Raw genomic sequence first — 15,097 nt, forward strand, 5'->3', positions numbered from 1 at the left:
TAACCTTCTCAAATCAAAATTCTTTCCTTTATTGTCCTTATATCAGGTTGTACTTTTGAAGAAAAATCTCATTGATGAACTAATTCACACTAATACATTGATAACAATAGTTTTCCTTCCTCTAAGAAAAATGTTGTCTTGAACATGTAATCACTTTCATATTAAAGGAAGGCATTTTAAAAGTAAGTGCTTGAAACAAAGTAATCATCTTTGATCAATTAAACTTTGACCAAAAGATGATTTTAGGGTAGGAGACCTCTTGATACGCCTCCCATCGCCGTCTTCAGTTGACTGCCCTGCGGCCTGAATGCCCTGCGGCCTGAATGGTGGACGTATTCAGGCTCCTCCTAAACAGGATATTTTTCCCGCATGAGAAAAGAACATTAGGACCAGAACAGAGACACAGGAATTTCTAAAATATGAATGAATTAATTCCAGATTCAGGTCTAGCGTTTAAAATTAGTGGTCAGTTTAAAATGTTTGTTTAGTGGTCATTTTTCTTGTTTGTTCTTTTCCTGTTAAATATTTATCTCCTTGTCCCATTCAACAGCCGCTATCGCAATTCCACCATTTTACACACACAGCATTATTAGGCTCGAAACAGTCAAAATTACTTGTGGGGAACTTCTGATACATATTAGCAAAGGTGATGTGTTTAATATTGTACAGGCCACACATTTTTTTTTAAATTTATTTATAGTTGTGTTAGGTCTTCGTTGCTGTGCATGGGCTTCTCATTGTCGTGGCTTCTCTTGTTGCGGAGCACGGGCTCCAGGTGCACGGGCTTCAGTAGTTGTGGCACGAGGGCTCAGCAGTTGTGGCTCTCGGGCTCTAGAACGCAGGCTCAGTAGTTGTGGCGCACGGGCCTAGTTGCTCCGCGGCATGTGGGATCTTCCCGGACCAGGGCCCGAACCCGTGTCCCCTGCATTGGCAGGCAGACTCCCAACCACTGGGCCACCAGGGAAGTCCCCCAGGCCACAAAGTTATTTAGCAAACATTCAGATAATTTCATCAGTTTTACATACCATATTTGCTTTTTCATATGTAAACTACCTTGATTAAAAATAGTTGAATTTCCAACATTCCCTCTGCTATTTCCTATTTCCCTTCACTGCTTTAATGTTTTCTCTTTGGCACTTATTACTAACATCCTATGTAATTCACTTATCATATTTATTATCTAGCGCCCTCACTAGAGCATAACGTCAGGGAGGGCAAGGATTTGGGTCTGTTCTGTTCATGACAGTATCTCTGGTGCCTCCAGCAGATGGGTGCATAGTAGTTGCTCAATAAACATTTGTTGAAGAATGAATGATATTTGCAAAGAAAGTAAACCTATTGTTTTCATATCTGTGTGAAATTCAAGTATTTATTGGAGAGAATACTGCTATGATGTACAAACCACAGTAAATTTTGAATCCAGATGTCCTAGGAATCAATCATTATATAGATGATGTAAATTTAAGAGTGACCATTAACATTATCTTATGCAAAATTACTTCTTCCCTAATAATTCTGTGTTCTTAGTATAACATTCTTGGGTAACTTTATGTGGAAATTTATGTAAGAAGTCTCCGTTTGTATTTGAAACACCTATTAAATAATATCTTTTTTCTCTCTTTTTGCTCCCTCTATGTAAGGAAGCACTTTTTTTTGTTAGGTCAATAGAACACTTGGAGCACATTCTTAATGCACATGTTCAGAATGGTAAGTAAACAGGTGTTAAAAACGTAACTGTTTCATTCCAAAGAGCCAAGTCTCTTAAATCCACATCCTGTTAAAATTTTCCTTGACAGTCCTGCCACCTAACACATTACTGTGTATTGCTGTATGCAAAGTACTGGCTGTTTTAACTGCTTGAAAAAAGGCTGTCCCCAAAGGGGGAGGGGGCTGGCACTAATTATCACCTTCTCTCCCCACCAATCAGTTTCCCACACTGATGACTATTCCTAGGTGTAAGTAAGGAGAATATTATGCATGAATTATTGATTCCCTCTGTAGTTCGCAGGTAGATAAGGAAAGAAGAATGGGCTGCTCAGGACTGTAATCCCTGATGAAAAAGTTAGATAGCCAAAGCCTAATAATACTGTACCCTACAAACTCCTTTGTGCTTCTCCTTCTTCTTCTTTTTTTTTTGTATTTATCAATAACCTAAGTTTATTTCATTTGTTTACAAAGTGAATCATCTGTGTCAGTATCTGCATCCATTAAAAAATGTTTTTATTGAAATATAGTTGATTTACAATGTTGTATTAGTTTCTGGTATACAGCAAAGTGATTCAGTTATACACATATATGTTCTTTTTCATATTCTTTTCCATTATGGTTTATTATAGGATATTGAATATAGTTCCCTGTGCTATACAGTAGGACCATGTTGTTTATCTATTTTATATATAGTATAGTTTGTATCTGCTAATCCCAAATTCCTAATTTATCCCTTCCACCTTGTGCTTCTTTTGATAAACATGAGTATTCTCCATTGGCTGCTGTACCACAGGGACTGCTGATGTCTCCTTGAAAAAAATGTTACAAATTATTGTAGAAAAATTGTCAGCAGATTGCTGGTTCCATTTAATAGATAGATGAGATTCCCTATGAATTAATTGAGGAGCTCAGTACTAGGCTAGTCAGATACTAAGATAGGAAGTTAATAAAATACTAAGTGGTGAGACTAGGTTTGGGTCCAGGTAAGGGGAGGTATCACCTTTATCTCTCTGTGATACATTCTAGAGAAGCTACTTATTTCCTCTCCTGTAACACCTTGTTGCAGGTGGTATGAGGTCAAATTACAGAAATTCTAAAATGTCTCATTTTACATGATAAGAACTTAAAATTTATTTTATATATTCATATCTTAGCTCTTAGTTTCTTCCAAAGGGGGAAAAAACGATTTAAAGTGGCTCATTTGGAAAATATTGTCTCTAGAATATTCTATCCTTACTGAAAAAATAAAGTTACCTACTGACTTCAGGCTAGTGTTTCTTCAAGTTAGAACTTTACCCAATTTGTCAGGGGAGGGATAAATTAGGAGTTCGGGATTAACATATACACACTACTACATATAAAATAGATAACCAGCAAGGACCTACTACTATATAGCACAGGGAACTATACTCAATATTTTGTAATAACCTATAAGGAAAAAGAATCTGAAAAGGAATATATACATCTGAATCACTTTGCTGTACACCTGAAACTAACACAACATTGTAAATCAACTATACTTCAATTTAAAAAAAAAAAAAACTTTACCCAATTTGTGCATTGAGTAAGCTTCCTGGCTTCCTCTGCAGGACCTCACTCCTAGATACAGAACCAGCTGTGTGGGTAATAATACAGCATATGAAATGTCATGTTTACACTGCCTGTCAGCTGTAACAGAAATTTAATATCAGTGCCACAGTTTATTGTATATGGACATGTAAAGCCCAGATTTTTTGTTTGGTTGGGTTTTTTAAAAATAGGTTTTTTGTATCTTGTTTTGCTTTCTAATACTTTTTTTGTATATCGCTTTATGTAGTGGTCACATATTAGAAAACTCCATTGGGGTTGTTCCCAGTGTTGGGCTGTTATGCATAAAGCTGTCCTTGACTCTCTTCTACACATTTTTGTGACTGTTTCTGCAGTGGAATTGCTGGGTCACACGGTAGACATACTTAGCTTAGGTAGATACTGCCAAGTAGTTTTCCAAGTGGTTTTACCAATTTATTATCCCACCAGCAGCGTATGAGCATTCTCATTGTTTCCACAGCCTCGTCAACACTTGGTGTTGTCATATAAAAAAATTTTAGCCTTTCTGTTGGTTGTGTAAAGCTATCTCTGTGTAGTTTTAATCTCTGTTTCTCTCATGACTAATGACATAGTCTTTTCTTACGCTTATTGGCCATTTGGATATCCTCTCACATGGCCCAGTTCTGATTTTTATTAAAGATAAAGGTTTTTATTAATTTTATTACATAAGATATAAGAAATAATATCTAAATAAATAGCCCAGATGGTTTTATAAGCTTAAGGAAGACAGCAATTTGTTATATATGATGAAAGAGAAAATATAGAAGCATTCTGGTCACTGTTTTACTTTACTTGTTGTCCAGGCATCGCACTGATGATGTGGAACACGTTTTTAGTTAAAAGGTTTTCTGCTGCTACGTACTTGATGGATAAGGTAAGGTAATTGTAAATTTCCTGTACCGACTTCTTGTTTATTTGGCTCCCTTAATAATTGACTGATATAAGAGATTATTTACATTAGGCCTCATTAGACTGTTTTTTATTTGACATTACATTTTATTTGTGCTCAGCTGTGCTGGCATTTTGATGATGACTTGAAGAACCCAAATCCTTGAAAGAGAGTAATGTCCTGTAAAAGCCTCTTAACCCAAGTGATTAGGACAGTGGTCGATTCAAGGAAGGATTTGCACTTTATTTTAAATTAAAACATATAAATGCACAATTCCTCGCCAATCTTTGGATGTAGGGCCAAGATATTTTCTCTGAATAGGGTCGATTGCAATTTTACTTAGGTTTTCCTACACTAACCTCACCCATAAAGCACTGCCTGTGATTTCTAGATCCTGTTTCTTTAAAGCTATGATGCAATCTGAGTGCAAAATCTTTAGATTTTTATAATTTATCCCCTAGTTTTGTAGTTGTTTCCTCTGTATCTAATCCAGTAGACCTAGGAGTTAGCTACTCTCCTCCATAAATCTTTTTAAAGGGGTCAACACAGTATTCACATAAAGAACTCCCTTTTTTCCTCGTTCATATTTCATCAGTTACTTAATTACAGTATGTACAACCAGCATAGGTAGATTTGGGAACAAACCTAACAGCTAAGCCTATAACTCAACCGGTGGGAGAAGCTGCTGGTGTACTGGAGCGGAGCCTTTGGGCCTCAAGCAGTGTGGCCAGGGCCCCTGTCAGTGTGCTTTACAGGCCAGTTGAGAATGTCAGTTACTCTGGCAGCAGTTAAGTGGATGTCAGGAGAACTACCACTCTAATGACAACATGTTCTTTGAAATGTACAATGACAGACATTCCTAAACCAAAAACAGCACTCCAGCTCAGACCCCCTATAGGCCGTGGCTCCTCTAGAAAGTGCTTTGACATCATTGGTAACCTTTTTTTGTAGTTAAATCTAAGTTGGTTTCTGTGCGCTCATCTTTCTTGCCCACTTACCTGCTTCTTTCTTGAAACGCACTCCTTTTGGCCTTTATGATATTGTCCTGTTTCACCTCTGACCACCGTCTTGAGAGGCTAATAATACAAAGCCTTTTCTGTGTTTGTGTTACTGTGTACAGATGTTCAGCATTCTATACCCACTGTCCCATCTGACCCTCAAAACTCGGGGTTTAAGCAGTCCTGAACCAGGAAGCAGAGAGTTTAGGATCATTCATTCAACAGATATTTATTATAAGTATCTCTTACCTGCCAAGGACTGTGCTAGGTTCTGTGGTTGCAGAGATAAAAGTCACAGCCCCTGCCCTCAAAGAACCCACAATCAGAAAGATGGTAAACAGACAACAGGGTGCTCTTGGAACTCGGAAGAGGAAGTAAATGACAAGGGAAGGCTTCTGGGCTGAATTTTGGAAAATGAGTATATATGAATCAGTAGAAAGTGGGTGAGGAGAAAATGTTTCCAGCAAAAAGTCCTGGAGATGGGAGACAGCATGTTGGATTCAGAGAGCTGCAAGTAGGAAAGTACAGGCTATAGCAAGGAGCAGGAAGCCAACCGTGGAGAACTTCCTGGGTGGGCTCTGGATCTGGGGTTTTCTAACTTGTGTAAACTACTTAGCATAGCACCTGGCACAGCTGGTGAGGGCGCAGTAAATGGTAGCTGTCATTTTGTCTTGAAGACATTGGGGCGGTTTTAAGCAGAGGAATGATATGTTCCGATTTGCATCTTTAAAAAACGATTCTGGCAAGAGTGGAAAGTATGTTGAAATAGGGGTTGAAGGCCATTGCAGTGATTGCAGTGAGAGGTAATGAGGCGAAGAGTCGTTTGTCCTTTTCATTTTCACTGTCTCCTGTGAATTGTCTTATCAAGTAATGTTCCTGCAGGGCAGAACCTTTATCTCCCACTTATTACCCTGTGTAAAGTATACAGTTGAATCTTACTAATTACTTACTGAATAAGGACACCAGCTGATTTTCTGAGCCAGGAATATAACTTCTGTCTGCTTTAGATTTGTTCTTCCTTCTTTCTGACCATTTAAAGGTTTGTATTGTGTCTCTTCATCAACTAGCAGAATTCTTAGCTGCTCCTTATTCCTAGCCTTGAGTTTGGTTCTAGGTTTTAAGGTAGTGCAGTGATTTGATTATGCAAAGTGGGAACCAGATTTTTGGAGTTTTTCTTATTTAATAGTTCAAAAATAAGTATTTTTGAAAAGGATTATTTGTGAGCCCAGTGTATTTTTCATAATATATTTTTAAGTTCCACCACAAAATTAGTTGCGTTGTGTTATAAATGAGTAGAACCAATGTTTAATTGATGAAATTAGTACTGCCTTTATTTATAGCTGCATTTACATTTTTTAAATTTGGTTACTTTTTACTTCCTGTACCATGGTAATGCCTTTTGATTTAAATTATTAATTAAATACAGCATCTTATGTCCTCTTGTCTCAGGTTGGAAAAGCACCAAAGGATAGGTTATGCCGAAGGGTAAGTGAATCTCCCTTAACTAGATGTATAGTTGTTAATTTTGCACTTTATGTAGTACCTTATTAACTGTGGGGATGAACTCTGCCTTTAACCATTTTGATGACGCATCGGGAGATAAGAAAAATGGAAAGAGAATAGTATATTAATAAGGAAACTGGTCATGAACTATGGCCAATTTTAATTTACCTTTCCAGATTATCAGATAGTATGTTGAAACTAAGTTTGCCAAGATGCCTTCAACTTTGGACTGTGTACAGGAGGATAACATGCGGCCACTGCTGCCTATTTTTTGCTGTCCTTCAAATTAGAAATTTATAATGGAAGTGGATTCATATGAGTAGTGAGTTTGATCTACCTTTATCTAATAGCTATTGTACAAATAGTCTTAAATAATGTTCCAGTCCATGGATACTGGGGCTTATATTTGAGGTCAGTGATTCACAGTGCTAGCGTTTGCTCAAAACTTTGAAATATTCTTATTACAAATATCTTAATAAATACTTGGACACAGGAATACCAGCCATTATAGGCCCTTAGTCCTGAAAATTTTCCATTGTTGAAGAATTCGTCTGTATGCTCTGGAGAGTGGCTGTATGACTACCGTTCATATATGTGTGTACATACACACACACACACTGTATTCCTTAAGGATGAATTACTTAGGGGGATGTACGGGATTTGTTGGCTCTTGGTTTAAAAAGACTGCATGTGAGCACAGTGGCCCCTTGGACAGGCCCCTTCAGGAAGGATCTGTTGCCCACAGCATCAGTCTGGTGTTTAGTTCACTGGCTTGGGGATCCTAGCTTTGTTCAGAGGGTTCAATTCAGTCCCTCAAAGATGCTCTGGAACCACACCAAGCTGTTTTCTTGGAACTTTTAAGATTCACACACGAGGAATCTTACCGCACACCTTGATGGTTTGGCTCGCAAATGCCTCAGTGAGCCAGATGTGAGCGGGAGTGCCACCCCGCTATCTGCGGTTAACTGACGACACTGCATCTTTCCAATACAGAAGGACATTTTTTAAAAGTTGAGGGTAAAACCATCTTTTTTAAAGCCTAATTTTAAAATTAATCTAAAGAAAGGAATTAAAGTCAAGTGCCTTGACTTTAAATTCTTACCTGTCTATTCAGTGTAGAAAGTCAGTTGAATAGGTGCATTGTGTTCTGTTTATTTTTCTGATTAAAAACTAGCAGTTTTGCTGCTGGAGCTAATTATATCCCTTCTTAAAAACAGGATGTGGGGATGAGCGACACAGCAATGACATCTTTCCTTGGCTGTTGCTGGGATCTTCTTCAGACTTTAATGGAAGTAAAAGAGCTGTATTTTCATTCTGAACTGTCTCTAAAGTGTCAAATATTTTGAAAGTCATTGGACTTCAGAACTGTAAAAAGATTATTTTTCATTGATTCACTTCTAAGTTTTGACTTAAACCTAAAAAATAGTGATGTTTCTTATTAGAATTAGATTTTATGTTTTTTTTTTTTTTATTATAACTTGAGGGGTGGGGAGAAATACGGGTTTGTACTTTGCTGCTGGTAGTAAGCTCATTAAGATGTTTGCAAACTGTTACTTCTCCAATTCTGAACACAGTTCTCCCTTCTCAAAACACCCAGGCAGACGTCAGCCGGGATGAAATGCAAGTGCCCGTCTTGGACACAGAGGATGCGTGGCTGGCCGTGGAGGGACCGGTCTCCATAGTGGAGCTGGCGCTGGAGCAGAAGCACATCCACTACCCGCTGGTGGAGCACCATTCCGTCCTGTGCTCCCTCCTGTACGCTGTCATGAGGTTCTCCCTGAAGACCGTGAAGCCACTCTCCCTCTTTGATAGTAAGGTAATCCTCGGAGGACTTGAGAGCCTCTCGGAGCTGAGGGTCTAGCAGGACTGTCTTATCGAAGAGAAGTCGTTCAGCCCTTTGTGTGTCTCGTATAGGATTATTCGTCACGGGGGTCTCTGTGCCCTATTCCTCGTCAGGCTCCCTGTTCTGATCTGCCTTAAATATTGGTGTCCCAGGGTTCTGCCGTCTCAGCCATCTGCCCTTCTCACTCTGCACATTCTTCTTGGATACACTCCTTTTCTCCCTCTTGTGTGTCTCTAGGCCTGACTGTCCCCAGAGTTTGGGGCATGTATTTCTACTGAAAGCCTCTCTTGGCATGTGCTGTGGACTGCAGATACCTCCTTCCTAAAATCTCCCTCTACCCTCACCCGCACCTACCCTTACCTACACTTGCTGTTCCCCCCCGAGTTCGCTGATACCTGGCATGACCTGACAAAACGGCAGTCCAGGATGGTGGGGTCATTTGTCCAAGGTGACCTGTTTGGAAGGGGTGGGCCTGGGACTAGAGCCTGGGTCTTCCAGCTCTTTGCTCTGTATTACATGTCCTTCCTGGGGACTTCTGAAATCCTGTTTTCTGATATTCCTTTTTGGCTCTTCGGAAACAGATCTGTTCTCTGAAACAAATGTTTTTAAACAGTTCAACAAGTATTTTTAAGAGGATGCAGAGTATATACTATGTATTAGTTATCCATTATTGCACAACAAATGATCCCCAAACTTAGTGGCTGAAAACAGCAAATGAGTAGCATGTTTGTGAGCCTCGTTTAGGTGGCTCTGGCCCCAGGTCTCTCGCGGGTCTGCAGCTGGGGTGTCAGCCAGGGCTGCAGTCTCACCTCAGGGCTCCACCGGTGGGGGGGATTGGGGATCCACTTCCAGGCTTACACGACTACTAGCAGGATTCAGTTCCTTGCCACACGCGTGACTCCGTAGGGCAGCTCACAGCACAGCAGCCCTCCGAGCAAGGGAGAGTGATTATGAGCTCCTAGGGCAGAAGGCACAGCCCTTCTGTTACCTGATCCTGCAAGTGACGCGCCTCATCTCTGCCTGATTCTGTTCACTAGCAGTGAGTCACCAGCACCCCCTCAGGGGAATGGGATTACACAAGGCATGGGTACCAGGAGGAGGGGACCGACGTGGCCCACCCTAAAGGCTGCCTACCACATGCTAGAGAATAGTTATAAAAATAACATGAATAGAATTCAGTGTTATTGTTCAAAGGCAAAAAAAATCAAAGAGGTATTCTTGATTAAATTCGTTTTTAAATCTTTTTTTTCACCTTAATAACAGTTCATACTCATCAGTTTTCTTGGTCTCTTCTTTCTCTTTAGGGGAAAAACGCATTTTTCAAAGACCTAACTTCAATCCAGTTATTACCTAGTGGGGAAATGGATGCAAATTTTATTTCTGTACGACAGCAGGTAACTACAGTTATTGGGATGACCACCTCTAAGGTATTCTTGAGAGTTAACTTCCCTTTAAATTATGTCTTTGGGCTTCCCTGGTGGCGCAAGTGGTTGAGAGTCCGCCTGCCGATGCAGGGGACACGGGTTCGTGCCCCAGTCTGGGAGGATCCCACATCCCGCGGAGCGGCTGGGCCCGTGAGCCATGGCCGCTGAGCCTGCGCATCCGGAGCCTGTGCTCCGCAACGGGAGAGGCCACAACAGTGAGAAGCCCGCGTACTGCAAAAAAAAAAAAAAAAAAAAAAAAAAATTATGTCTTTTTTAGATAACTATTTTAATGGAAAAGCCACAGTAACTGACAGGAAAGTCAGCGCTTACTTGGATTTGCATGTTTTTCAATGAAACATACTAATAAGATGTTGCTATCCTTCTTTCCCCATCTTCCAGTTCTTATTGAAAGTCGTCAGTGCAGCCGTCCAGGCCCGACATGCAGCCACGAAGGACAAGGACTCCTCAGAAGAGGCACTGACCACTCTTTTTGGGAAAGACCAGGATTGGCCAGTGCTGGCCCTGGATCTGGCCCATCACCTTCAAGTTAGTGAAGATGTCGTGAGGCGGCATTACGTGGGGGAACTGTACAGCTATGGAGCTGACCACCTAGGAGAAGAGGTAATCAGCACCCGGCCAGTGTCGTTTGGGCTCAAGTTTTAAAATTGAGAGCTGGAGTAAAGAATCAGTAAAGTCGCCAGTAAAGCTTTTTGCTTTTCCTTCTTTTGTTAGAACTTCTAGGCACAACTTCTAGGTGGAGAGAATTAAAATAAAAAACTAATCAGATTCCTGTTTCTGGTCCATGTTTAGTGAAACTCCTGCCGTATGCCGGGCTGTTTTATGCAGAGACAGAGCCATAAACAAAACAGACAGGGTGCCTTCCTCAGAATCCACAGTCCACTTGTAGGAGCAGAGAAGCATGCTCAATTCTGCACTGAGTGGTAAATGCTGTGAAGAAAATTAACAACCATGTGAATAAACAGAAGTATAATAGGGTGGTCAGAGGTGACATGAGAGCTGAGCCCCCAAGGATAAGAAGCAGCCCAGCCACTCAGAAAACCGGGGGAGCATTGCTAGAGGCAGAAAGAACACCAAGTACAAAGGCCCTGAGGTGGGGACGAGCTGGCCTGCCGAGGTCTGAGGTCGGGGACCAGGTCACAGGAGGTCTCATAGCCCGCAGTTGTCTGAAGTGTATTCAGAAGCCATCAGGGGGTTTAAGCAGTCACGACATGATTTAATATAATCCCTTCTTTTGCCTAAAGCTTGAAAATGACTCCTGTAGTCATGCCGAACTGAAAAATTAGGAGATAAGAGAAGGAAAGTCAGGTGATGAGAAGAAATTTGGGTTTTAAATGCTGTTTGAATCGGGCTTTATTTTGGTTGTACAAATGGCCATACCTCAAAAATGAAGTAGCCTCTCCTAGGCACCGAACTAGGCCCGGTGGTGCCTTTCCTAAAGTAAGTACAGCTGTTAGCTTTTGCATCTGTTTGTTCACGTTCATCTCCACAGGCCATCCTCCAGGTTCAGGACAAAGAGGTCCTGGCCTCCCAGCTGCTGGTGCTGATAGGGCAGCGGCTGGCGCACGCGGTGCTGCGCACGCAGACGAGAGAGGGGCTGGAGCTACTCGCCAGGCTGCCCCCGATGCTGTGCACCTGGCTGAAGGCCATGGTAAGTGCCGGCAGTGAGAGGCGTCGGCAGGGCACTGGATGTTTTCTTATATGCATTTTCAGTAGAGGAAAAACTTAAGTTTAATCTACTTAGTTCTGAAGAAAAGCATTTTTATTGGGAAATTACTCTCTGGCTGACACTTAAGTTCAAGTAAGATGATTCAGTTGTATGTAATTGACGGGTTATTTTTGTGTCCCATTTGCAGAACCCCCAGGATCTTCAAAACACAGAAGTGCCAATTGCAACAACAGCTAAACTAGTAAATAAAGTAATTGAGCTTTTACCAGAAAACCACGGGCAGTACAGTTTAGCCTTACACCTCACTGAAGCTGTGGAAGCCATAGCTATTCCTCCTTTATGACACTTATCTGCTGTAAACAGACTAAAATTGTGTGACTATAATATGAATTAGTGCATGGTTATTTTACACAGTAAGATCTGGAATTTTATGGAGGGGATATGGTTTTTTTCCTTTTGTAAAATAAATAAAAATACATTATTACTTTTAAAAAGTGCAGTCTTGGCTAAATTCCCCTCCTTTGGTTAATACTGATGATAAAATGTGAACAAGTATCAATTATACTATTAATTCCTCTTGCAGATGTTTTACTGTTTATTTTTAATTCAAGCACTTACGTAGCTTTATTGTTAAACTTTGCTATTTAAAATTGGTTATAATTTACAGATTATGTTCTTATTAAAACATTCTATATTTCGTACTCAAAACCTTATTGTAATTAAATTTAAACGTGTTCATGTATAGTCCCCATCAGTTAAATGAGAGAAATACACCACTTCCTTTTTAATAAATGTTGGGAAAATGCTTTTGTTATCATGCTTAGTCCCGTACTGGGGCACTGCCCCCTGGAGCTCTGGATGCTGACAGGTTCCTTTCCCAGAGGTTATGCTGTTGCCATCAGAGGAGGAGGACCCTGCCTATGGAGGAATAACGGGTTCAAGATCCTATATTCATCAGAATGGACACTAAATAGAACCCTAACCTGCTGTACTTGCCAAAACAGAATTGAAGATGCAAGCAACACAGCAAAACGAATTAAAATGCAAGTTAAGATTTGCTTTTTGCCAAGATTCAAAGCTGTATCCACATCAGGTAATTGTAAAAATGTATTATCTTGTAAAACTTACGTTTAAAAAAAAAGGGGCAAAGATGCTAAAAATCTAAGGTCCAACTTTATTTTTCCTACGAGTGTTTTGAGATGTCTGCTTCTGGGATTTGGTAATGTTACCTGTTCTTAGGAACAATACAGAAAACGCTTAGTGATGATACTACAGCTTTAGCGAACCTACCTCACAATGGCTTGAGAGGATAAATACAACTAATTTTGTACCCTATAGTGCCTAGAGCAGTCCCAAGTGCTGAATAATCATTTGTTGATTAAAACCAAATTAACCAAAACTGTAAAAAGTGCTTTGAGCTGTACAAATAACACCAAGTATTTATTATGGTAAATCTTTGGAATGTAGCCATACAGTGCGAGTACTGACATGTCCTGGATCACAGCTGTTATTCATAGCAACTCGTGATACAGAAGTTTGTTCTTCACTTCCTTAGGAAGAAGCCAACTCTCGCAATTGTACAAATTTGAGGCGTTATATCAGGAACATAAAGGAAAAGTCTGATGTTTGAGGATATCCCAATGTAAATTCTTTTTAACTAAGAGATCACATCCAAATAAGAACTGTCTAAAACTTACTTAATAATTACTGTTTCATTTGTCGATAAAATCTTGAAAGATTAATTTTTCAGATGTCTTGAGGACGTGGGGTGGGGGCCTTGTATGTCTGACTGAAGCACACGCTGCAACAGAAACACTGAAAATGACCTCGGGCTGGTCTAGCCTCTCAGCCTCTGCTGGGATCTCTGCTGCCCCATCCAGACACATTTATATGATTTCTCGTAAACGTGTCTAGCTCTATATAGTCACTTGTGTGTATTCTGAAAGATTAGTTCTTTCTGTGACTTTTCTAAATACTCTGAAAGTAGTTATGAACCTTGGAGGCTGGTCAAAGAAACTTGGAATTACAGGCATTTTTAAAGATTAATAAATCAGTCACTTTGATTCCATTATCACTTTTGGGGGAGAGGGTATCTAATAAGCATTTTAGATAATAAAACTGGCTGAACTTATTCTAGTAGGACATGTAATCAAATTTGGGGATTGTTGAGAATATTAATCAGCTGAAATATGGCTCCTAGAACCCTAACAAATCATTGAGTCTCTAGTTAGATTTGTAATCCTAAACTTTGCCATTCAAAGAATTTTAAAATTGAATTCTCAGCTGTATGGTTAAAAAAAGCAGTTAAATATTTTACTACTTCATTAAGGGCTTTTAAAATAAATCTGATAGAGGAAAGGAAAATAAATACCTGTGTATGCATTGTGTAACCATGAAGAGCCACAAATAACTATACAGAATGGATGGTTTCTGAAACAGGTATGTTGCATATAGTGCAGTTATTGGTGGGAAACCGATAACCAGCGAGTAGTGTTTTCTTAGATCTACTCCCACCGCCACCCCCCAATATACCTTTCCTCATGAACGTTAAATAGGCATTTTGTACCTTGTTAAATTCTGTTGTATAATGCAAAGGAAAACAAAAGCATTCAAATAATCATAAATTCTACATTACAGGTTGTATTTAGATGTAGAACTAGAAGAGACAGGATAAATGCAAATGAAGAGGAATATAGCACACCAAGCTTCTAAATGGTTCATGCTTTTGCAAAAAGAAAAATGAGGTATGGAGAAAAGTGTTTCACCTTTGTTATAAAAATTAAACTAAGGTCAAAGTAAACACTGTTCAATTTAAATTGCTTTCTTTAAAAAAGAAATTGATTACAGTTTAAAATCACAGAAAACTCAGATTTAATAACACTAAGCATACATGGAATAATACGTTCACTTAGCAGTTGCTGTGGTTCATTTCACTTATAAGAGACAAATATTTTTAAAGTACTCAATAGCAACAGTGAAAGCCCTCTCTCACCCCGACAGGAATGGATTTGCTGTATTTCTGCTAAACAGAATTAACCATCCTTGGAAAGATTTTAATCCAGTACTGAACTGTTTATAAAATGCCCTATTATCTACTGTAATGTATTGTAAGTAGTCAAATTCTGTATATACTGCTATTTTCTGTGTCTGTTCATTGTAGTGAACTTTTATGTGTATTAGTGAAATAAATTTTCAGCTTTCATGTTGTTTCCTTATCATTTATAAATATAAGTATTAAGATACTTTCTGCTCTTACAGGAGAATAACAAACTTGGTGATGTCTTCGCTTCTGAGGCAACCCCAAAACTAGCTGTTCTGAAAAGGTCGGTGCGTGCTGTGAAGGCGGAGTGAAATTACTCTTGTCGTCTCTTAAGTGAGACACCCCTCTGCCATCCCCTTCAAAACCACAGGTGTTTACTGGATATTCACAACTTCTGCACCACCATCAGTCAGTAGTTT

At 39.7% G+C, this 15,097-nt stretch overlaps 1 protein-coding gene across 1 annotated transcript in view; it reads left to right on the plus strand.

Moving 5' to 3' along the window:
- RAB3GAP2 (RAB3 GTPase activating non-catalytic protein subunit 2) overlaps positions 1–12,445 on the plus strand; it is a gene marked incomplete at its 5' end in the record, with an annotated part of 94,699 nt that extends 82,254 nt beyond the window's left edge. Inside the window, 9 exons of the mRNA XM_079698564.1 lie at positions 1,641–1,707; positions 4,098–4,168; positions 6,631–6,666; positions 7,902–7,976; positions 8,282–8,500; positions 9,832–9,921; positions 10,351–10,572; positions 11,462–11,620; positions 11,826–12,445. Coding sequence (XP_079554690.1) covers positions 1,641–1,707; positions 4,098–4,168; positions 6,631–6,666; positions 7,902–7,976; positions 8,282–8,500; positions 9,832–9,921; positions 10,351–10,572; positions 11,462–11,620; positions 11,826–11,981 — 1,095 coding nt within the window. The 3' untranslated portion in view covers positions 11,982–12,445. The remainder of the gene's footprint in view (positions 1–1,640; positions 1,708–4,097; positions 4,169–6,630; positions 6,667–7,901; positions 7,977–8,281; positions 8,501–9,831; positions 9,922–10,350; positions 10,573–11,461; positions 11,621–11,825) is intronic.
- Between the last annotated feature and the right edge of the window lie 2,652 nt (positions 12,446–15,097).

The sequence above is a fragment of the Hyperoodon ampullatus genome (assembly GCF_949752795.1).
Source record: "Hyperoodon ampullatus genome assembly, chromosome: 2".
Taxonomy (NCBI): Eukaryota; Metazoa; Chordata; class Mammalia; order Artiodactyla; family Ziphiidae; genus Hyperoodon; species Hyperoodon ampullatus.